The sequence below is a fragment of the Syngnathoides biaculeatus genome, chromosome 8, assembly GCF_019802595.1.
Source record: "Syngnathoides biaculeatus isolate LvHL_M chromosome 8, ASM1980259v1, whole genome shotgun sequence".
Taxonomy (NCBI): domain Eukaryota; kingdom Metazoa; phylum Chordata; class Actinopteri; order Syngnathiformes; family Syngnathidae; genus Syngnathoides; species Syngnathoides biaculeatus.
This window is the reverse complement of record NC_084647.1, coordinates 25,206,827-25,231,488: the sequence shown is the minus strand read 5'-3', so window position 1 is coordinate 25,231,488 and position 24,662 is coordinate 25,206,827. Positions and strand designations below refer to the sequence as shown.

Here is a 24,662-nt window from a genome sequence, read left to right as displayed (position 1 = left end):
GTGCACTAAGGGAGTGGGTAGGGGGTTGCAAACTACACCTGCAAGTGTGTGAAGCGCGTATGTGGGAAACTAATCTCTCTCCAACAGGGCTGCTTTTGAACAGTCTTCCCTATCTGAACGTGGGTAGTTGTGTATACCGGCGTAATGCACGTGAGTATTTGAGTGTGTGGATGATTTTAGGAATTATCAGATGTGCGTGTGTGTGTGTTTGACTGCAAGGTTGAACAAAATCAATACACGTTATGACAGGAAAATGAAAGCGCCGCTCTGGGTTACAACTGAACTCAGGGGGGTGGCGGAACACACACACACGCACGCACACACATATTTATGTATTGGCCAGCTGCCTGCTTGTGATGTGAGTTCAGTGAATGGAAGAGGGAGGCATTCCATTAGAGTTATAGACGCACGCACACACACACACACACCTCAGGAATACACACGGCAATGATTTCTCATGCACAGAACACACAGCAGCCTGACTAAAACACACACACACACACCACACACACACACACACACACACACACACACACACACACACACACACACATAAATACAGAGTTGCCGGACAAAGACACAGTGGCATTGTGAGATTGGGGTGCCCCCTGTGTGAATATAAATAAGGCAAGTCCATTCAGGGAAGTGAAAGGGGTCTGGTGCTGGGACCCTTCAGCCTAGCCAGTCAGTGCCTGGAAAGGAGGAGTGTGGGGGGCTTGCAGTCAGTCTGGGGGGAGTGGGGGTCTGCCATCATATCACGGCATCCTAAAAAGTCAGACATGCAGCATGTGTACGTATGTGTGTGTGTGTGTGTGTCATGCGTCAGATCCCAGGAGGAGTGAAGGTGATGGCGGGTGATCAGGAGTGCTGACTAGTGTCAACATGGCGGAGGAAACGCTTGATGTGACATGAGGCTAGGGGGGGTTAGTGGCAGTGGGGTGGACTTCAGCGGATGTGGTGGGGGCCTGATGGATGAGTTTAAACTCACACTCACAAATACACAGAGGGCCATTTATTAAAGACTGCCGGGATACAATAGGGCGGCCAGGAAACCAAAACACTGGACGAGCTGTGAGGGTGTGTGTGTGTGTGTTTGTGTGCGTGTGTGTGCGTGCGCACGTTTCCACAATCACGTGCACATTGTGAAGAGAGGGTCCCACAGCAGTGTCGGTATCTAACTCGGAACAGAGCTCCCTTGTGTGTGGACTCCTACTTTACGTGTGGGTAGATGATTCAATTAGTTTAATGATGACTACAAGATAAACAATTTCAACATCAGTCGACCAGTGTCTCGTCATTTAAACCGGAATATGGATGAGCTGCAAAATGTAGACCTTCATAAATAGCCACCTTCTCCAAGCTTGAATGATGTTATGATGTAATTAGTCAGAAAATGAAACATGTCTTAAAACCTCTCAATAAGGACAAAAGGGGATGAGTCGAATCCTCAATCCAGGCAGAAACTGAATACAGCGGTACCCTGAGATATGAGTGACCGGACTTTGGAGTTTTTCGTGATATTAATTTTTTTTTTGCTTGGACTCGTGAGGGCTGACTTGAGATCAGCGTACAACTCAACGCAACTCACAATAAACAGTACTTTGGCACACAATAAACAATTCTTCATAAGAGCCATTAATATATTTAATGGCACTCCCACTTGAAGTTGACTCTTGAACTAACCATCAAAGAATTAAAACGTGTATTTGAAACAACCCAAAAATCGTTTTAAAATCCTTCAGGCAATGGAGCTTTGAATACAAACAGTGGATCAACTCATGTCGACAGATAATGTCAACATTTTTACAGGCATTTATTTTTTATCCTCTGCGAAATAAAAAATAAACAACTAACATTACAGCTTATTGAGCCACAGACAATACTGACAATGTGAATACAGTGGAAGCTCGATTTAGCGGACCAGGTTACAACTAAATATTTGTCCGTTAAATAAACGCTCCAATGTACAGACAAACAAAGACGAGCCACTCTTTTCTCCATTTGTCTGCACAGTATGATAATTGAAGACCAAAAATTGCAAGTGTGAATATGAGTGCGAATGGTTGTTTGTTTACATGTGCCCACCCTGAACTGGTTGGGTGTACCCTGCATCTTGCTCAGAGTCAGATGGGATAAGCTCGAGCAACAACGTCACCCTATAGAACTTGTGCACGTGACGTCACAGTTTGCACGCCGCCATATTGCCGGTTAAACCGCTGCTCTGCAGTGCGGGAGCCGTTGAACCGGAGCAGATTTTTCAAATTGCCCGAGACCTGTTGTTCTGTTGGTTGTCACAATAAATGACACAGATCTTCAAAGATATCATTCTATAGAATACCAGTTGAAAAGACCAGAAAAGATCGACAAGCGGAAGCGAATTAACAGTCCACTTTCTTATCGGCAAAAACATGGACTTGGGCATTAAATATGGGTCCTCTATGCCAAGTGTCTCAAATTTTTCCACGTACCTTCGTTTATTATCACCTTATAAATGTTTAAAGGTATCGGACAAAACTCTGGGTATCGTGCCGTAAGACATTTTCGTTTCGTCGCAACGGAATTAACTTGCAACAATGCTTTGTTTGACTGGTGTGACAGTCTGAGCACTCCCGGTGCTGCAAAGTCTTTTTGTGAGTAATGCGCAAGCGCGAACATTGTGTAAACTTCCAGCCATTCTGAAACATCCCCATCCAGGCTTCAACATGTGCCATTTAACAACTTGTCGCCGAGTGTTCATGTTCGCCATGGACGTCTCAAAAGATGAATACAGCGAACGTAGATATATGTGTATATCTTTTTTTTTTCATCAAGTTTCGTTTTAAAATAAGGTTAGTGTTAGGTTATAACGTATGTTAGCTCCCTCTATGTAGAAGAAGGGGAACTATGAGACCGGGACAATTCTCAGTAAGTGTCTGCTACGTACCCAGAGTCCCCCTGTTAATAACGCATCCGCATTCATCGTAAGGAGACTTTTCAGTACGGGGGAGCGCTCAGACCGTCACACCGGCAATATGTCGACGTAAACAAAACTCACATGATTTTATAACGCAGGCGCACGAGCTCTATAAGCAGTACAGCAAGTGGATGGACGGATGGAGGTAATGTATTTTACTGCACTCCGGTAGCCATGGCAGGCACATTAGAAGGAGCAGAAGAATTCATTTTAAAATTATGATGCCAAACCTGTTTAACTCTTTTGTAATGTATATTAAGCTATGATTTTATAAAGTACAATATTACAGTGCTAATGTCCTTAATGAAAACACATTAGAATATTTTTGTGGGGAAAGGCTGTAACAGATTAATGACATTTCCATTCATTTCTATAAGGAAAGATGATTTGAGTTACAATTATGGCCATGGAACAAATTAAACTTGTCAAACAAATTTTAAAAAATGGCACATATAAAAGAAACAACAGATGCATGCTTTTGGAATCCAGGAAGACTGAAGAAAACCCTTACAAGTGCAGGGTGAACAAGGAAAACTGAGAATCAAACCCAGAACTTCTTGATGTTGAGGCAAACATGCAAAAAAATTTTTTTTGTAATTAATTATTATTAAATTGTGTGAACCAGGCACGAGCCTGATAAAATTCTAACAGACAAGCAAAATATTGTGCTCTATTAATTCTTAATTTTTGTTAATGAATGTACAGCATTTTTTTAAATACCGGTTGAGTAAAACAACTATTTTAATCAATGATTTTAGTTTTTTTCAGAATCACGTGCTGAGTCACTGATGGTGTATTTGTACACATGCCTGCCTCTGGCGCGGGCAGCGTGGGATGGATTCCTGCTCAGAGATGGTGTTAATATCTGACTGGTGACCAGTTCAGGGTGTACTCCACCTTTTACCTGAAGCTAGCTGGGATAGGCTCCAGCTTTCCTGCAACCTTTGTGAGGATAAGCAACTTGGAAAATGGATGGATGGGTTACAGGAGGGGTCGGAAACCTATTCGACAGAGAGCCATAAATGCCAAATATTTTAAAATGTGATTTAAAAAGAGCTAAATACAGGTGTATTTATACAATTATGACGAACCAACACTTTTAGACTACAATAAAGTATCTGAATTCTTTTAAATAACATTATAATGACATTAATGCAACTTCTGGTGCTTCCTGGTTTTGCTAATGGCTTGATAGTCTGTTTCATACATCGTCAAATTAAGCTTCATGCGGGCGTTGTGACTTCCATCCGTTAATCGTGAACGTAATTCAGTTTGATTTTCCATCGTGCTGGTAGGATGGTGAACAGTTCTTGCCGACAAAGGCATGTCTTTTATTCGTTTGATTATCTTGTCTTCATGCGAAGTTGGCAAAATGTTGATTGGCAACATCGAGTACAAATGCTTTGGCTAACTCCCCATCTGTGAATTTAAACACACAGCAGAACCCTCCCTCGCCACAAAGGCCATCCATTCTTGTTTAAAACTTCGGTAGGCCTCATATTTTTTTTCTTTGAGCAACCTTTGTTTAAAGTGTTTCCATAATTAGTTGTTCCATGTACAGTATGTCTTCATGAGGGCTCCGCGAACCATATGCAACCACCAAAAGAGCCAGGTACGCCTCGCGAGCTGTAGGTTGCCGACCTCTGGGTTATAGCCTCTCAAAATGTCCACACCCTCTCCTTTATCAGCGCTCGTTTCCTGTCTTGTGGCAAGCCACTTCTTGAAAATCGCACTGTGTTTTTGTGGTTCAATCATAAAATAACAGTCGAGTATACTCTGTCTGGAGCATGAAAACCCAATACAAAGTGCCAGTTTCTCCATTAAGGCCAGCCAGCAGATGTACAATACTAAAACGCTTGGTGAGCGGAGAGGCCTCACCAACTGTAATTTTTTTCCTTGATGGTCGACTTCAGTCGGATTTGGCCACATCGCCGAGTGTACGGCGGGCCTGACACATTTCTGACAATTTTCATACAGTGTGTCACACTGCATGAACCAGAAAGTAGCCTGCTAACAAATGAACACAAATACAGTATTGGTGCTCAAGGATTTTTTTTCCCAAGTTCACTGTTTGACCTTGACAGACCTTGTGGTCTCAGATACTTTTATCGTTATATTAACAAAGAGGCTAGCCTTTCCTTCTTGGATAATTCAGCTACTATCTGTTATTTTGTTTGGTCAGTTTCCAAAATGTTCAGTGCTGCGCTCACATTTATCAGTACAGTTAAAACGCGATCGTTTACGGGAGAGCTCCGACTTAAATGTGGCGCGAGCGTCGACGTGTGAGCTCCTGTGATCATTGCCCGTCGCCCTCCATCACGCCGGTGTTTGAAAGGCCGGCTGGGAGTCTGCTGCGAGGCTTAATTTCATTGTGGGAATAAGAAACAGCAGGACAGGGCGCCGTCGCACACGTTAATTATGGTCTGACTCACAGGTCAATTCTCCGGGTCTTCCTGGTGCTCGGTGGGGAGAAAAGACAGAATTTTCATTTTAATGATTTTCATTATACGTCTGTCTAATACATAATTTAGTCCCGGTTAAGTTCATGACTAATGGCACACACACACACACACACACACACACACACACACACACACACACACACACACACACACACACACACACACCTGCGCATAGGCATGCACGATCTTCTGCTCCCCCCACAGGGTCAACCTTTTTAACCCGTTGCTATGGGAACCAGATAACTGTCACTGCAACTTCCTTGGTCCGCTGTCTTCTTATCTGCCATTATCTTCCAAGTTCAGTGCTCGCGCCCGTTTCAAAACACGAATCCCATCAGTTGCCAAGTTGTTTACTCGCATCCAATTGTGATGTTTCATCAGCTCGACGCACGCACAGATAAAGAAAGAGTGACCCTAATTGGCGCGTCCCCCTCCGGCACAATTATCTTCTCCCTCCATCCCTCCATCCCTGTCTCTGTGCCGTCATTCCCTCGCTCTTTTCGCGGTCGAACATAATTTGAGTGCAATTAACTTGCCTTAAAAGCCCCGGCTGCTTTTAACACTGTGAATTAGAGGGGTGGCAGATGCAAGGGAGGGAAGGGGGCTACGACAGGAGTGAGGCGAGGGTGGGGGTGGCGGAACGGCAGGGAGGGAGTGCGAGGGTAAGCAGAGTGAAAGTCAATGTCAGCGGCGCTCGGTGGGTGAGAGGTGTGTTTGACCTCACTAACAGAGACAGTAAAACACTTGAGGCCGGAGCCCACTTGTCATTGTTCAATACCTTGTAAAAGATGGGATGGGGCTCTCCAGCTGGCATGTTGCACCTGTTAACTACAGAGTTGCGGCGCATTTGTAATGTGAGACCTGACCGCTTTATGACGAGTTGAGACCTTTTGTATCGGGACTTAACAATGCATCAGGTTAATGATGACAGACTGCCGCTGTTCTTAATTTAGTATCAATATATAGACTGCGCAAAAATGATCTTATAAATATATATATATATTTGAACATGTACATACATCAAATTTAGATTTTACAGACTAATTTTACTTAGTTGTGGTGTGTCATTGTGGGGGCGTTCCACACCTCGATCAGAGTTGGTAGCCACCAGCTAGTTTGTAAGCTAGCGGTTCCGGGGCTCCGCTTGGCTGGTGGACGAGCAGCTTTCTCGTTTACTGAGTCACTTCCTTGCTTGGAGATTTAAATAAAGACCTCAGTCTATTTATTATTATCTGTTTTGTAAATTCTGGCATCAGGGAAGATGAATTTTCAAAGTACTCTATAGGCATAGCTAGCTAGCTAACTGCACACTCCAGTGGAAAAAATGGGTCAAGTAATTATAAATAAGTAACTTGGAAATGAGATATTGAGACAAACAAAGGTAATCATTTTTTTTTTTTTATAGCGGGGAGGGAAGACTCATGTCCAACGCAATCTAAGATTAGGGATAACATCGATCCATCAGTCCATTATCTGAGCCGCTTATCCTCACAAGATTCAAGGGAGTGCTGCAGCCTATCCCAGCTATCTTCGGGCAACCCTGAACTGGTTGCCAGCCAATCATAGGGCAAATAGAAACAAATAAGGATTCACACTCCCAATCAGACGAAAGGGGAATTAAGAATCTCCCATGAATGCATGTTTTTGGGATGTGGGAGGAAACCGGAATGCCCGGAGAAAAACATACGCAGGCACGGGGAAAACTTCCACACAGGCGGGGCCTCAGAACTGTGAGGCAGACGCTCTAATCTGACGGCCACTGTGCCACAAGGGATAATATATCTGAGTTAAGTTTTAATTTGATCTCTCGTTCTGTAGGCTGCAATGTACTATTTTTCTAAGAAGATTGCTCTCAAGTCATATTAATATTAATGTTAAATGGAATTGAATAGCTGCTCACAAATGGTACGGATCTCTAATGTTAGGATTAATTGCTCTGTGATCTATTGGCAATGTCTTGGCAGGAAATAAAGTTCACATCGGGCTCACTTAAAAGAGACGATTGAAGACGAGAGCTGCATGCTTCGATATGAATATCAGATACGCTGTAGCAGCCCGGCTAACTGACGCAACCTATGCCCTACCCATGTAGGAGGGGTTAACCTTACCATCAAAGGCCATTTTTACACTTTGAAATTAAGTTGTAACTTGCTTATTTCTCAGATGAATTTCATCTCTCTCTCTCTCTCTCTTTTTTTTTTAACCTCAAATCCAAAGGGTGTCATTGATGATGTAGCGGTATGATCGCCTGACTTTGGTAAAAAAAAAGAAAAGGCCCCCAAATTATTTTTTAGATGTGAAAAGTTATTTCTTTTCAAAATGCTGCTTAGGACCACTTTGCATTCCGATAATGGCAGAAGAAAGTCGTTAACGAAAATGGGATGCAACGAGACCAACATGTCAACTTTTTTTTAGGGACTTTGACTCTGCCAACCTTTTAAACAGATTTACAGTCACAATTCAAACAGGACGTACGGTCCTTAATTTTCTTGACTGTGAAAGAATGAAAAGCTCCGTTTTAAAGACGTTCCCCATATTTGTTTTTAGGATTAATGATTTCTTTCTTTGCCATATAAATAAAAAGCAAGTCAAGTATTTTAAGCGCAAGATGTTAATGTATAGAAGGTGCACTGCCCCCTTTCTTGCAGCCAGAATCTAATCGACAGAACTTTTTAATCGCAGACTGTCACAACGATTCACGACGTTTCACTAGAACAGCCGCTTCACAGATGTGACATGCGCAGATCGATGTAAATGTCACGTCAATTATGAATTTGGAAGTCAGTCGTCTACTTAGCACAGGGGTTAGGATAATGTTTACACTTTTCTTTTTTTTTGGAAGGAACTGCTTAGTAAAAAAAAACAAAGTTACAAAAAGTTAAAAACATGGTATTCGTCAAAAGAAGCAGACATATTGGATTGCATTTTTGGTTGGGTGCAGGTGGATAATTTTAGCTTTAATTTCATAATTAAAAGGAGGTCTCAAATAGAGATTCACAATTAAATTTCAAATTAAGCTTCGATCAGGCGTCTTTTTGTTTTACGGTCTATGTTACATTCGGAAATCTAATTTCGCGTTCTCTGCAGCAGTTGACTAATTTCATAAATGCAAAAACACCATAGGTATATCTAGTGTTATTCTCAAAAAAAAAAAAGCTTAATGTAGTAGAATTTTAGTAGACAAATGCAAAGATTTTTTTTTTGTCTTGATGGTCTCCTCAAGTAGTCCATAAAACCACCAGAATCATTGACCTTTGCTCCCGGTGCAGTTGTACTCCACACAAAAACTATGCTAAACATATTGTTAAATGAATCACAATTAAAAGGGATGATGACTCTAATCTTGAAAAAGTATATTTTGCGTGTGTACTTAGGTGTGGTGGATGTTTATGTAAAGGCAACACTTGTAAGGGAACTCACACAAGTGTACGTGTCATAATATTAAGTCGAGTCCTCGGATATTTGGATTAGAGTCAATAATAATAATAATAATAATAAAAGCATGCCGAATCATATAACACACACTTTGGCTTCTTTTAAAATGACCTTGACTTGGTTCCCTTCCCTCCTTCCTTCCTCACTTCCTTCCATCCTCAGACGTCGCTCTCTCAATCTCTTTCCCTCTCCCTCTCCTCTCTCTCTCTCTCTCTCTCTCTCTCTCTCTCTCTCTCTCGCTCTGTGAAGGTCATGCAATTGATTTTGCTCTGTCTATTCATTTTTCAAGACTGGCTTTGAAACGTGGGAAGCAGACAAAAGCCACAGCGGCCCCTCCCCACTCTTCCTCCATCACTCCTTCCTTCCTTCACTCGCCTATGCCTCGCCCGTCCCCAAACCCTCGGACAAGGGGGGGTTGGGGTGTGTGTGTGGAGGAATGCGACCCCCCTCATCCTTCTCTCCCCCAAACACAAACATACACTTACGCATGCACACTTGGACCTTTGCACCTTTTCTCCTTTTCTCATTTGTCCCTTCCCCTCATCGCTCTTCTCCTCCATTCATGCACGCTTCGGCCACATTCCGCTTACAGAATTAAAGTCATGCATCACACTTAAAACTCCACCAATGCATTGTGGGTAGACGTGGTCAATCTGATGTCCAAATTAGGATTACATTTTATTTATGGTACCGCTGTGATTGTGTGGCCTGACTTCTGACATTAAAAAAAAAAAAAAAAGAAAAAAGAAAAACATAGAACTTCATTTGATTGTTGAAACGGAAGACAATTCGACAGTTTTTGATAGTACAACAGTGTATTTCTTACATTTGAAACATTCCAATGATTTGCAATCTGACCCCAGATTCTTCTGTGCCTTCACTTTTGATGTTAGTACTGTAATGGCATTTCACCCCACAGCTCACATATTCTATATTTTTTTAATGTCAAATGTGTGAATATTTCATTTAATTACAAGGAACGTGAAAGTCTTGGAGCCAAAGCCAAGATTGCATCACTATTGAGTATATGTGCGATCTTGCCATCTCAGATTAGTGAGTCGTTTCTTATTGGCTCGCATCCTGGTCCTGCCCCACCCCACACCCCACCCCGTCTGCACACTGACTTACCGCAAACAAACGTTGAATTGTATTTACCAGCATGGCCGGCTATTAGCTATAGGCCCTAACCCCCTCACCCCCGGCCTCCCCCAAAAGTCTTTTTATCTCACAAGGATTTAGCATATTGTGAAACCAAATTTAAGGGCTATATAGGAACCATTTTTCAATCTCAGTAGACAATAACACACACGTTGCATTTTTGGGTAAGTTACTGCCAAAATGTCGCATATGCCTCCAGCATTTCGTGGTCTAATCATAGTTAAATCATTCTCACAAAAATGATCTCAAAGTTTAAAGCAATGAGACGAGAAAAGATAACTGAGTTTAATGTTAAACATGACTTTAAGTTGAACGTTAGTTTAATGTGTTACTTTTAAATCTGTATCTCTGAAGTTGGTTCTTGTTAATAATTTTGTTGCAATTTTGTTCAATAAATTATTGACTTTTTAAACACATTTCTGTTTACATGTAATTAGATATTCTTATTTTAGAAATGCTAAATTTTTTGGTTGCATTTTTGTACTTTTGTTTCAAAGTAATTGATAACAATACAACAATAATGCTGTCTAAAATGTAAAACATACTGACTCTGTCACTTTTTCACCACACAAAAACATTACAGCTGGATTCCAACTTTTAATATTTGAATATACTGATGACATTTAACAAGACAACAATGTCAAAACAATCAAGGAGAATAATTTAATAGGCATACCTGCCATTTAACGTGCACTTTTTTTTTTTTTTTTTTTTACAAAATCATTAAAGTACAAAGCCAGGTGGTTTAAAAAAAATGACAAAAACATGCTTTACCAATCTGTCTATCTACATTTGTTCATGCAATCATCTACAGTCATTATCAGCTGTTAATTATTTGCAATTTGCTGGCAACCAGTTCCTGCCCAATGACGGCTGAGATTGGCTCTGGCATTCCTGTGACCCTTGTGAGGATAAGCAGCTCAGGAAATGGGTGGATGGATTTCACGATCCCAAATAATGTTTTTGGCAACCCGCCTTCCAATCAGGCAATTTATCGTGGTCTTGGGACACTTGTGTCGCTTTACGACACTGACGTCAGTACGGTATACTAAACGGCCCTTACGGATGCTGCAAGTGTGTGGAAATACATATTTCAGCAAAAATGAGACCTGTGGCAAGCCTACCATGTAATCAAAGCACTAGTGAAATAGAAACAGTGAAACGGGGAAATTCTTAACACAAGATGAGACCTGCAGATTTGCTGAAGATAAACATACGCCTTAACTGCCACAAATCCCAACAACTACAATTAGAGTAGTGATGAGTTGCATCTGTCATCATTTGTTATCTTTGTCCTATGCTGGTCCGTAGAAATACGCCTTAACGTGAAAACTGTCTGTGGTGCCAAAAACCCTGGGACTACCGTAATGTCCTGATAAAATATCAATGACAACTTCAACTCGACTTCCACCGCATTATGGCTGACTATGACAAATCTTTAGTCGTTCATCCCAGAGTGAGCACAAGTAAACTGGCTCAGAGATAATTGACATGTAGACTGGCCACTGACTCCATGAGCAGTGACTAAAAAGGCAGCCAACTATGCTGTCAGAAGGCAGCAAAAGTGCAGCAACACACCAAGACAGACAACATAGGAAATCTCACAGGGGTATATTCTTTATCCTCTCTGTGAAAAACGAGTATTTCATATTACTGCAGCTTACTGTGTCACTTTGTTATGAAATGTTTCTTCATATATTTTAGGCGTCAGTCTTTATTACAGTATGGTGTCTCACGTGGCCGAGGTGCACCCACCAGACAGAGCTCAATGCAAATATACATTCAAGCATGAAATCATGATGCAAAAACTGTTGACTGCTATTATTACAACCTTTTATGTAGTGCAATACTGTGTAGTGCTATTTTTTAAATTTGAAACGTGCTGCAGAAGATTAATGGCATTCCCATTCATTTCAGTGGGGAAGGATGATTTGAGATATGAGTGTGTTCACGGAATGAATTAAACATTTAAATCAACACCCCCCTGTTTTATTTTTTTGCAGGAAACGGCATATTTCTTGCTAAGACTGGCACATCACAAATTTGTAAGTCCACTTTATGACTCTTCTTTTATTATGTGAATTCTCAATTGTGAAGATTTAACAATATGTGGCTGAAAGCACCTTTTATTCCAATTGCGGTTCTATTATATTATTTCATTCAACAAAGAACAGACAAGCTTGGATAATGACTGTAATGTTTTGAGATGAGGAAAAATGAATTATAATTTTTAGGGCTGGGATTCGATTAAAAATGTGATCTAATGAATTAGAGGCGATGTAATTAATCTTGAATCTCTGAAAAAGCAAATTGAAAAGGATTTTATTGTACGATGGAATCAAATAAGCGAGATACATGGATATTTGGCAATTAAAATAATCCTGATAAAAATGAATTAAGTTTAAAGTGGCATTTTTTGGACATTTTTTTTTCCAGAATAATATTGTCTTTAAATGGTTTTTGCATTGCATCTGAAGAGTTTTTGTTTGTTTGTGCTTATGAAATTTGCCTCCCATGAGTTATAGCGATGCAGTTTTCAGACAAGTCCTCCATTTTGGTTGCCAAACTCTGACATGCGTCAGTGTAATCGGTGTACCAGGAAATCGTGTACTGGCAAATATTCTGTGTTTTTAGAACACAAAATGCATTCTTTTTTCTTTTTTTTCCCCAACAAATGTGTTAGTCATTAATTTAACATGATTAATGTGTGAACATCCTACCACTATGTACTTATTCATTTAATTTTGCTATTATATATATATTTTTTTCAGACAATATTTAGATTTTAAACTTCTTCTACTAAATCAGTTCTTTGTGTTGTGTTTTAAAGAAAAAAAAGTACAAATATGACCTACACGTTTGTCACCGAACAGCCTTGACTTGCACGGCAAAATGAATATATGTATGGATATCATTTATTTTCTTAGTTGCCTAAAGGAAAAGTCTTAAAAGTACTTGAAGATAGAAAGCCAATATCGTGAATAGTTGAGTTTGGACTGTGAAGAAACTGCAAATAAATGCGGCGCCGACATGAAGGTGGTCTTGCCTCAAAGTGTCCTTTCCCGGGCCGGCCGATCAATCTTTACAGCCTCAAGAGCCCCTTTAACTCAGCCATTGTATTGACACAAGCATCCATACCCGACCAAACTTATTACACTATTAAAGCCATTATGTCTTATCTGGAACACACAGTGCTCTTATTGCAGTTGGATCGCACGCAGCCGCACGCACACGGGAAGAAAGGTGCATGCAATTAGCATCACATTTTTCTTCTTCTTTTATTTTTTTTTTTTGGGACATGTTTTTTTCTTGAAATTAGACAAGAAAGCGGCATAATCACACGCACAGACAAACACAAAAACACGCACCTCTAATTGTATTGTATCTGGGTGGTTTCCCCTCAGTAATACTCGCAATTAGACTGGCTGTGTAATTACACTGTCCTTGTTATACAGTTAATTCCTGTAATTACAAAACGCGCCGATAGTTTCGCCTTTCTTTGTGTACCATGCGGCACGCAGACAGATAGGAGGACGCCTATGGAAACTCTGTGTGATTAAAATGCATATGCACGTGCATGATTTGCAGGCTGGAAATGAACAAGTGTGGGTGCTCAAATTCAAAACACAATTAATGATGCTGGCTAATAGAAGACTGAAAATGATCCTGGTCCAAATAGTATTGTTTTTGTTGTCGAGCAAAGCAGATGCTTTTTCACAAATGTCATTTATATGTGACTGGCCACAACATTAGGTACACAATCAGATGAGATGCAATTCAGAACAAGTTGAATTTCTTTTCCCGTGACCTTTTTAATAACTCAAAATGCCGTTGCTTGTGTTACTGATTGTGTTTTGCATTGTTTCTTTGCATTAAGCTAAGGGGGCTTTCGTAAAGCAAAGATATAATGTTGTTTTAAAGACAGAAGGTGTCATTTTCTGGTCCTAAACTTAAAAAAAAAAAAAAAAACGCATGTCATAGTTCGAAAACCTAGTAAGCCAGGTCACTTGAATCTGTAGGCACAACTGTACAAGCTTGTTTGAAAATCTGATCATTACAATAGTAATAATGGTCAATTCCTACTCAAACTGTTAATTGAACAATGTGTTTATTATTCTTGATATTTTTTAAACTTCAAATAGAAATGAATCCCAGACACACCTTACTAAAAGGTAGTGTAACCGTGTGATCTCTTCTGGTTAAGGAAGTTTAGAATAATAAGGACATATTGTGTCCCTCCTGGAGGCATCACCTTATTGTGGAGGAGGGATTCGCGTGTCCCAGTGATCTGAAGATCTTGGCTGTCTGACGCTTTATCCCCATGGCAAACAGGTCTTAGGTGAAGGACCAGTCAAAGCAGAAAAGAAAAGACCACTGATGACAAGTAAAACTATTGAACTACGTTTTCGCTTGTCTAGACATGGGACACCGGGGCCTCCCTCTGGAGCCAGACCGGAAGGTGGTGCTTGATGGCGAGCGCTTGGTGGCAGGGCTTGCTTGAAAAAGGCAATGTGGGTCCCCTGTGTGAGGTGTCAGGTGCTGTGAGACCGAGGTAGCTGCAGAACGTCTGGACCCTGGCGGTCTGATCTCCGGTTACAGAAACTGGCTCTAGGGAAGTGGAGCATCACCTCCCTGGCAGGCAAAGATTCTGAGATGGTGTGTGAGATCAATACATTCCGAGTGAATAAAGTCGGGTTCACCTCAACAACAACTGTTTGTCTTTTTCAAGTCCTTGGAGTCCTTGGGGGAGTGTTAATGCCGGGGACTCCCTTGTTCTACTGGGGGACCTCAATGGTCCAGTGAGGATGATCAGTGAGACCCTGGAGGCTATGATCAGGAAAAATGCACCCCATCCATCAGAACCCAAGTGGAGTTCTGTCATTCGATTTCTTTGCTCATCACAAGCTGATGGAAGATAGAGATGGGTGGGAAGCTCGGTCATCTGAGAGGGGCTCAGAGTCAAGACGCTGCTCATCTGCATTGAAAGGAGCCAGATGAGATGGGCTTGGGCGGCCCCATGGACGCCTCCCTGGTAGGGTGTTCCGGGCATGTCCCACTGGGAGGTGGCCCGGGGGACAATCCAGGACACTCTGGAAAAACGACGTCTCCCGGCTGGCCTGGGAATGCCTTGGGATCCGACTGGAAGAGCTGGACAAAGTGGGTAGGGAGAGGGAAGTCTGGGTTTCCCTGCTTAAGATTCAGCCCAACCTTTAACCCTAAGCTCAGATAAGCAGAAGAAAATGGATGGAAACATTTTGATCATAATAAAATGGTAATATTGATTATTTGAATTAATACAGACAGGGTATGGGTGTTCCCCAATATCCTTCCATCCGTTTTGTATTGTGTTTTTCTTCATTAGGATCGCAGATGAACTGGAATCTGTCCCAACAGAAGTGACTTTGGACAGGAGGCGAGATGCAACGTGGACGGGCCATCAGGCAATCGCAGGGGTACAGATAGAGTGTGGGAAGAAGCCAGTGAATGTACAAACTGCACAAGAGGGCCTGAGCCCAGATTCAAATCAGTAACGTGTACAATATTCTGACCACATGGGTCACCACATTGCATTTACTTCCCACAGTGAAGAATAATAACTATTTTGAAATAAATCCTAAAAAAGTCTTGTAATTGACTGCAATGCTTTGAAAACTGAAAACAGTGGATAGAAAATATTTTGACGAATGCCATTTTCAAATAAGCCAAAATATTGTTAAAATATTAATGCTGTGATGCTGTGCATTTCTGCAGTACACTGCAAAACAGTAGAGCATTACTATCTTTGAACCTTTGATAGAAATGATGTAATGGCACTCATATTTTGAAACTGTACTTAATATCGTGTCTGAGGGTCCAGCTATATTAGGTCTAGTAGTATTAGCATCGTCATGCTGTTTTTATTATCATGAATGTATGGCAAGAATGTGACGTGATGTTTAATTCAGTGTTTCCTCAGGAATATTTTACATCAGCAAACAAATATCATAAACACTATTGTAGACTGAAATAATGATGATCTTGTCTCAGTTTATTTACAAAGCTCCTATTCTGTTGTATGAATGGCAACAGCTGGACAAACAGGGTAATTGTACCTGTTGCCATGTCGTAGAAGAGCATTTACAGTAATTGTTGTGCCTGTCGCTCTCCATCAGTCATCGATCGATGAACATGAATAAAATATTTTCTTGAACAATTTTCTCATTTCCGTCATGATATCTATCTGACGATGATTCAACACCCAGTGGATGGGAAGCACAGGTTTCATGTAAGTGAGTGTAACATGTTTCAAGTGTTTCCTGCATCTTATTGTCAAAGACATGTTTCCCCGAAGGAAGCATTTAAAAGCATTTCATCTAACCTCAACCATCAAACCATTACATCCATGTTTCTAGGTGCACTGGATTTTCTGAAAAAGGAGGAACCATAATGATGAAAAGAACTGCTGCTCACCTTTGCTACAGTTACTGTCTCCCTCCAGCAGGGGGCTCCAGGGCGGGTCCCCCTGACTGGCGAAAGCGCGCATGTGCAGGTAGCTGATGGTCAGCCGGATGACGGAGGCCTTGTCCAGCTGGCTGGTGATAGCGCCGGGGAGGGGCAGCATCTTGGCCAGCTCGAAGAACTCAAAGTTCTCCTTCCCGCGTCTTGACCGGGCTGCATTGCGCGACTTCTCTTTGCGCAAGTTCTGCAGACTGGATGAGAAAGGTAGGAAAAGGAAAAATAAAGATCAGGTGAAAACACAGATTAGAGGAAACCAGTGATATACTGTACTGTATACAGTAACTGTCCAATTGGACCATCCATCAAAAACTAGGATCATCTATCCATCTATCATTTGCATTGGGAATAAAAATGGACACACACACAGAGCCATCTATCCATCTTTTACCACTTATCTGAGGTCGGGTCACTTGGGCAGTAGCTTTAGCAGAGATACCCAGACTTCACTTTCCCTAGCAACTTCATCTAGCTTTTTTGGGGTGGATCCCGAGGTGTTCCCAGGGCAGCCGAGAGACATTGTCTCTCCCACATGTCCGGGGTCGTGCCCGGGGTCTTCTTCCAGTGGGAGGTGCCCGGAACATCTCACCAGGAAGGTGTCCGGGAGGCATCTGATATAGATGCCCCAGCCACCTCATCTGTCTCCTCTCAATGCGGAGGAGCAGCGGTTCTAATCTGAGCCCCTCCCGGATGACCGAGCTTCTCACCCTATCTCTAAAGGAGAACCTGGACACCCATCCATCCATTTTCTAAGTCGCTTTGTAGATGAAACTCATTTTGGCTGTTTGTATCTGGGATCTTGTTCTTTCTGTCATGATCCACAGCTCGTGACCATAGGTGAGGGTGGGAACGTAGAACGATCGGTAAATTGACAGATTTGGCTTTCGTTTTAGCTCCTTTTTTTACTACAACGGAGCGATACAAAACCGGCTTCACTGCAGAGGCTGAACGGATACACCCATCGATACTGTGTTCCATTCCTCCCTCACTACTGAACAAGACCCCAAGATACTTGCATTCCTCCACTTTGGGCAGGATCTCATCCCGACCTCAAGAAGGCACACTATCCTTTTCCGACTGAGGACCATGAGCTCAGATTTGGAGGTGCTGAATCTCATCCCAGCCACTTCACACTCAGCTACAAACTGCTCCAGCGAGTGTTGGAGATCAACGCTTGATGAAGTCAACAGAACCACACCATCTGCAAAAAGCTGAAATGCAATACTGAGGCCACCAAACTGGACCACCTCTATTCCTCAGCTTTGTCTAGAAATTCTGTTCATAAAAGTTATGAACAGAATCGGTGACAAAGGGGAGGTTTGGCGGAGTCCAACCTTTAACGGAAATGAGTCTGACTTGTTCTCAGCAATACGGACCAAACTCTGGCACCCGTCATACGGGGACCAAAAAGCCCATATCGGGGATTCAGTACCTCATAGTCCCGAAGCACCCCCCACAAGACTCCCTGAGGGACACGGTCGAACCCATTCTCCAAGTCCATAAAACACATTTGGACTGGTTGGGTGAACTCCCATGCACCCTCAAGGAGACTACCAAGAGTGTATAGTTTGTCCAGTGTTCCATGACCAGGACAAAAACCACATTGCTCCTCCTGAAGCTGAGATTTGTCTTCCTGACGGACCCTCCTCTCCAGCATCCCTGAATAGACCTTACCAGAGAGGCTAAGTGTGATCTCCCTGAAGTTGGAACCCACACTCCCCCTTCTTAAAAAGGGTGACCCTTCCCGCCTCCCAGTCTTCCAATCCAGATGCGTTGTCTCTTATGTCAATGTGCTGTTGCAGAGGCATGCCTATCAGGACATCCCCACAACATCCAGAGACTTTAAGAACTCCAGGCGAATCTCATCCACCCCCGGGGCCTTGGAACCAATGAGCTTTTTAACCACTTCAGAGATAGGTGAGATAGCCTTAGGGAACCCAAGGATGAGACCAAAATAAACCATTTCAAAACTTTTTCACCACCATCAATGTGGCTTATAACTTGCAAATGAAAATAAAAGAAACATCTTGAGAAAGAGAGTAAAAACAAACAACAGAGATAATCAGGTTGCACAAGTGTGCACACCCGCTTATATCTGGGGATATGGATGTTTTATTGAGCAATCATATTCATTTGTATGTTAAATGGGGGTCAGCACACACCTGCCACCATTTAAAGAGAAGGAAATCACAAAATCTCAATCTCCCCAACATAATTAAGAAAAATGTGATGAGGTGTGTACACTTTTTATATCCACTGTAGTTCTAAATTTGGACACAATTTCAGTTTTCAGTCAATTGTTTAAGGATTAATTCTGCATGTTTTGTATTTTTCTTGGTCTTTATTCAAAATGCGATTCAGACGCTTTTCTGACTCACTTTTATGTTAAAATTACAATTATTTTGGCATTACGAGGGTCCTCTAGAAGCAAATACAGGGGCTTCTAATTTCCATTCAAACACAGGAGCATAACCTGATTTTCTACAAAGCTGCATAGTAAGAGAAAGTTGAGCGTCATAAATGGAATGAGTTCTAAAAGCCTAGCACCACCGCGACAATGTGAGAACATTTTGACTTCAAGCCAGATGAACGCAGCCATCCCGCTAACACCAACAAGCTGGTTTGTCTAAGTTCTATGAAGTCGCAAGAAAGACGCAACTTAAAACCTCAAAGTGACTAAATCAATTCTAAACGCAACCACCCCACCCAATTTCTTCAGCTGGGAAAAAAAAACAAACAAACAAACAGTGTGACATTTCCCATCTTCTGTCATCTTTCATTTATGGAACCCTTTGCCCAAACAATGAAAATACAAACATCAACTGACCACAGATGTTTCAGGGTCTAGGAGTAAACCGGTGTACCTGGAGAAAACCCATGCAGGCACGGGGAGCACATGCAAAATCCACACAGGCTGCGATCTGAACCTCAATCATTGGAACCATGGGGCAGATGTGCTTACCACTTCCCCTCTGTCCCACCATTAATACAAACGTGACCTTGCACACATTCTGACTAGTTTAAGAGATGTAGCCATTTGACGTAGCATATTAAAAAGGCTGTAGAATTATAAAAGGAAGTTCATACCATGAATCAAAACAGGTTGATTTGATCTACTTGTATTGTTATTAAAGATGCTACTTGGCACTTTTATATTGTGTTAATATTTAATCAAATTATAATATTTTATAATGATTATATTTTAGTGTGTGTATATATATATATATATATATATATATATAATTAAATATACACATACAATTATGTTATAAGTTCTGTTTAAGCGAAGATATTTTATTTCTTGTTCTATGGTACATCACAATGTCAATGTTCGTTATTCTTACAATTAAAAGTGAATTGTTCTAAAAAAGGATGTAGTTGCATTATTATGCTCAAATATTCAATCAGTGGCATAAAAAAAAACATGAAACGATACTATGGTTTATTGTGATAGCGCTTGGAAAAATATGTTGTCTTAAAAAATTTGCTATTGTGGCAAAGCTACTGTATAGACATAATATATTGAAAGCGAGCATGGACAACGCAAAACATGAAAAAAAAGTATTATTAAGTATTAAATAGAGTAATGCCTGCCATCAAAATTCACAAAATAACGGGACCGCGAAGCAAGAACCGTGATATAGTCGAGAATTGCTGTTTGTGTGTAAGTTACAGGGACAGAGTTAAAATAAAAGGATCGAATTATGTTATTCAATATCACAGTATTGCTAATACAATTATTATTTCTTTTAAAGAAATTACTAGAACTGTTATGTACATATAAAGTGACTGATGTAGTAATCATAAAGAAGTACTCTAGACATGGGGTAGGAGTAAATGTCTTCATACAAATTTCACTTTCACAATTTGTACAGCCATGAAACTTTTTTTTTTCCCACCCGCATAAATCCTGCTTGAGGATGGTCCAAATGCTCTCAACAGGGTTGAGATAAGGGGAGGATCGGGGCCACAACATGAGGTTCTCTCCTTTCATGCACATTGGAGCCAACGATGCAGAGGTACCGCTCTTGCTTGCAGAATGAGACGGCGCATTGTCATGTACAGTATGAAGATAATTTTGTCACAGACATGACAGTCGTTCCTTTTAGTATGATGGAGGAGAGTGGTCAGACAGACACTGCATATTTTTCTGTGGTCATTTTCACACCTCCACCAGGGTCTCTCTCTCTCTCGATGACTGAGGCCCAAAACATAAATCTGTCACCTTCTTACTGATGTTCCAGCGCTGTTGGGACATGGTGGCAATCCACCAACTAGCCACTACTCCCTCCATCCGTACCGTTCAGGGTTACACGGCACTCATCAGTGTAAAATCTCATGCTGCTAGGAATTCCTCTGCTTCACTGAGTGCAACTGTATGCGCAGGGAGAGAATCCACCCCGAACTCAATGACTAACTATCATTTGTGGTGGGTATTTAGGAAAATAAGAGTAAAAATATAATTTACATATTAATTTGGATCACATTGCATATACTCTAAATACTGTACATTTAGTATTGGTATGGGCAGCACGGTGGGGCACTGGCCTCACAGTTATGAGGACTATGGTTCGAATCCCAGCCCCGCTTGTGTGGAGTCTCACTGTCCCTACGTGGCTTTTCTCCTGGCAGTCTGGTTTCATCACACATCCCCAAAACATTGGAGGCTCTAAATTACCCTAAGGTCTGAGCGTGAATGTTGTTTGTTTCTATGTGCCCTGCGATTGGCTGGCATCCAGTTCAGGGGGTACCGGGATGATAACTGGGATAGGTATTATATGTATTGGTATGACTTTGCAGCGTCCAGCTAGATTTCCTTGTCAAATCTCAAATCATATTTCTTGTTGACGAAGGTTTATGTGACAAGACAATAAAGCTATTTGCAGAACCCGGCACGTGGACCGACAATACAGTCGTGTTCATTCGCGTTGCTTGCAACCCTTCCAGGTGAAACCCCGGAAAGCAGAAAAGACACGTGCTGACCACCTGTTGATGGAGCCGCGCTGTGGGTAAACGACCTACGAGCCGCCGCATCAATCTGAGAGCTCATCCCGTAAATACATAGAATGGTAATGGCCCTGCTGCAATTCAAGTGAAACAATCTGTATTGTGAGCCATCTCCAGCAGATTGGCTTGGTAATTACAGACAAACTCCGCTCTTCTGTCGACCACAGCACAGTCCTAATAATGCCATTTGCTTCCAAATCCATACGTGAACACACACACACACACACACACACACACACACACACACACATCCCTCGCTTTCCTTTGCACTCCGGCTTGCTCTCATCTGGTCCCGGGCTTGTGAGCCAGGGCTTTGATTGAGGGATCAATAGAAGAGGGAGGGGCACAGTGACAGAAAGGGCGAGGGGGGTGTTGGAGGGGCCGGGCTCAGGTAGCCTGTCTCTCTGATTGGGTATTGACTCTCCTCAATGGGGCCTGAGCGCTGGAATTATGTTGTCACCACCACTTCACAATTTGTGTCGCTGCTGTGCACAGGGGGGAAGTGTGTGTGCGTGCGTGCGTGTGTGTGTGTGTGTGTGTATTTGTGCGTGTGGTGAGCATTCATTCCTAACTCGTTGATTCTTATCCCCTGAAAGTGTCTGCATGCAGCACATTGTTGTTTCTATTTCAATAAAGTGATAGCAGTTGCATTTCTCTTTACTATTGTCTGTGTATATATACATATATATATATATATATATATATATATATATATATATATATAATCATTTGTGTGTGTGTGGGTGTCAGCCCCTGTAATATCTCATTATTATACAGCCGCGACCCCAGCACAGAGAACAATCAATATACACACATTGATTATGCTTAGTTTTTATATCCGGCCGTAACTGACTGCCCATTAATAATTCCAGCCAAATTTACTTAATCTCCCGCCAAAGGGTTGCAGACCGGCAACACGGGCGCAACTGACAAGTGAGCAACAATACACGTTCTATTTTTATTGCGCTCTTCCCTGGACTATGGTGCATCGATACAGTTTGTTTTCCGCGTGTCAATGAACGCATTTCACCTTGCTCAGATGAATTCATAGACATGCGCTCAGGCTTAAATGGTATCATCCAGTGCGTGTGTGTGTGTGCGTGTCTTTGTGTGTGTTTGTTGTTTTACCAGGGCAGGGTAGGAGGCTTGGCCAGAAGTCCTTGCAGGAAATCCCATTCCACGCTTACACACTTCCCCTCACTGACAAATGGCATGGTAGCCATCCTTCTCCCAGTCTGGCGCCCACGCCGCTCTTAACGAAGGCTCTGATTGGCAGGCGAGCTGACAGACTCGGACCTGGGTGTCCCGAGAAGGGGAGGGGAACATATGATTTAGTTATCATTTTTGGCGGGTGGGTGGAGAGATGAATAGATGTGCAAAAACACTTCTGGGCCATGAATATTCAGTCAAACAATCCAACAAAAAAACAGTAAGTAACTGAGCGTGATCACATATGTCCATCCATCCATTTTTTTGTATTTGCTTATCCTCACTAGGGTCACAAGCATTTTGCTTGGATCCCAGATATCTTGGGGCATTTTGGGGCAGAAGGAGGGGTACACCCTGAACTCCTCACTAGCCAATCGCAGGGCAGACATAAACATAACAATTTGCACTAATATTGCACTCACCATCAGGCAATTTAGAGTCTTCAGTCAACCTACCATGCCTGTTTTGGGGATGTGGGAGGAAACCGGAGTGCCATGAGAAAACACACGCAGGCACGGGAAGAACATGCTGTGGAATGAATGGGCAGTAATAATATGAAAATGAAATGCCAGCATTTTGAGGGTAATAGTCTCACGAACATTGAAAAAGAAAAAACAAAAGAACAAACTGTTTTTTTGGAACTTAGTTCAAAATCTTGAATTACAAACGATGAACTGAACTTTGAATTAGTTCACATACATTTCCGTTACATTCCTTTAAATGGTTAATAAGTGTAGTACATTAGTGTTTTTTTTAATCAAATAAAATTAGTGATTGAGCATGATTATGACAAAGTTTTATGTAGGAAAGGGGTGCCTTGAGATACCGGTTACCCGCTTTATGAGTTTTTCAAGATACGAGACATCAATTGCACGATTTCTTTTTGCTTTGACTTGAGAACAATCTTGAGATACGAGCGCTACATGGTGGCAGCTGGAACAACTCACTTCACAACAAAGAGCAATACAACAAAAATATAACAATACAGGTATCCCTTTTTTTTTGCCACTCTCAGATAAATCTGTGGGGTAGCAACTAACTCCAATCAGCAATTAATCTACAGTGCCCCTAAGAAAGTATTCTCACTCCTGCACTGTTTCCACATTTTGCTCTGTTACAGAGTTATTTTCAAGCTGATTTGATATAGTTTAAAAATACATTTTTTAAATTTATTGAAAATGTAACACATTAGGTCTACAGGTTGTAAAAAGATGACACGCTGTGGTGACCCCTAATAGGACAAGCCGAAAGGAAAAGAAGAAGATTAGGTCTACAGGTAGCCTCAAGTCTTCTTGGCTATGCCTCTATGAACTTGGCACACCTGTTTTGGGGCATTTGGTCCCATTCTTCTCTGCCGAAACTCTCAAGGTCACTCAGTTTGGATGGGCAGTCTCGAAGGTCATTACATTTTTTTTGATTTTCCAGAGCTGTTCGATTGGATCCAAGTCGGGGTTGTGTTTGGGCCACTCAAGGACATTCACAGGATGCTCCAGAACCCACTCCTTGTTATCTTGGGTACATGCTTTGGGCCATTGTCGTGCTGGAAGGTGAATTGAATCCCTAGTCTAAGTTCCAGAGCACTCCGGAGCAATTTCTCTTGAAAAACTTCTTTATATTTGGCAACTATCATATACCCTCTATGCAGACTTGTCGCCCACTTCCTTCAGATATGCAATATGATACTTGTAATTCAGGCCAAAATGTACTATTTTGGTGTCATAAGACCAGGGAATTTTCTTTCTGCAGGTCTGAGAATCCTCAAGGTGCCTTTAGAACCTTGTGCCTGGCTTCCGTCTGGTGACTCTACCGATTGGTGGAGTGCGTTACCAATGGTTGACCTTCTGGATTGTTCTATTATCTTCGCAATGGAACAAATGGAGCTCCACCTCAGTGACCAGAAGGTTTTTGTTCACCTCTCTAACCAAGCCCCTTGACCCCGGGTT

The 24,662-nt window shown here is 41.8% G+C and overlaps 1 protein-coding gene across 5 annotated transcripts in view; it reads right to left on the bottom strand.

The window, feature by feature from the left end:
- The window catches only part of npas1 (neuronal PAS domain protein 1), a 109,060-nt gene that overhangs the window by 28,249 nt on the left and 56,149 nt on the right, over positions 1-24,662 (bottom strand). For all 5 annotated transcript variants that reach the window (XM_061827177.1, XM_061827176.1, XM_061827181.1 and 2 more), the window contains 2 exons: positions 22,639-22,806; positions 16,459-16,697 (listed from right to left, as the gene is read on the bottom strand). In XM_061827177.1, coding sequence (XP_061683161.1) covers positions 16,459-16,697; positions 22,639-22,733 — 334 coding nt within the window. In that variant the 5' untranslated portion in view covers positions 22,734-22,806. The remainder of the gene's footprint in view (positions 1-16,458; positions 16,698-22,638; positions 22,807-24,662) is intronic.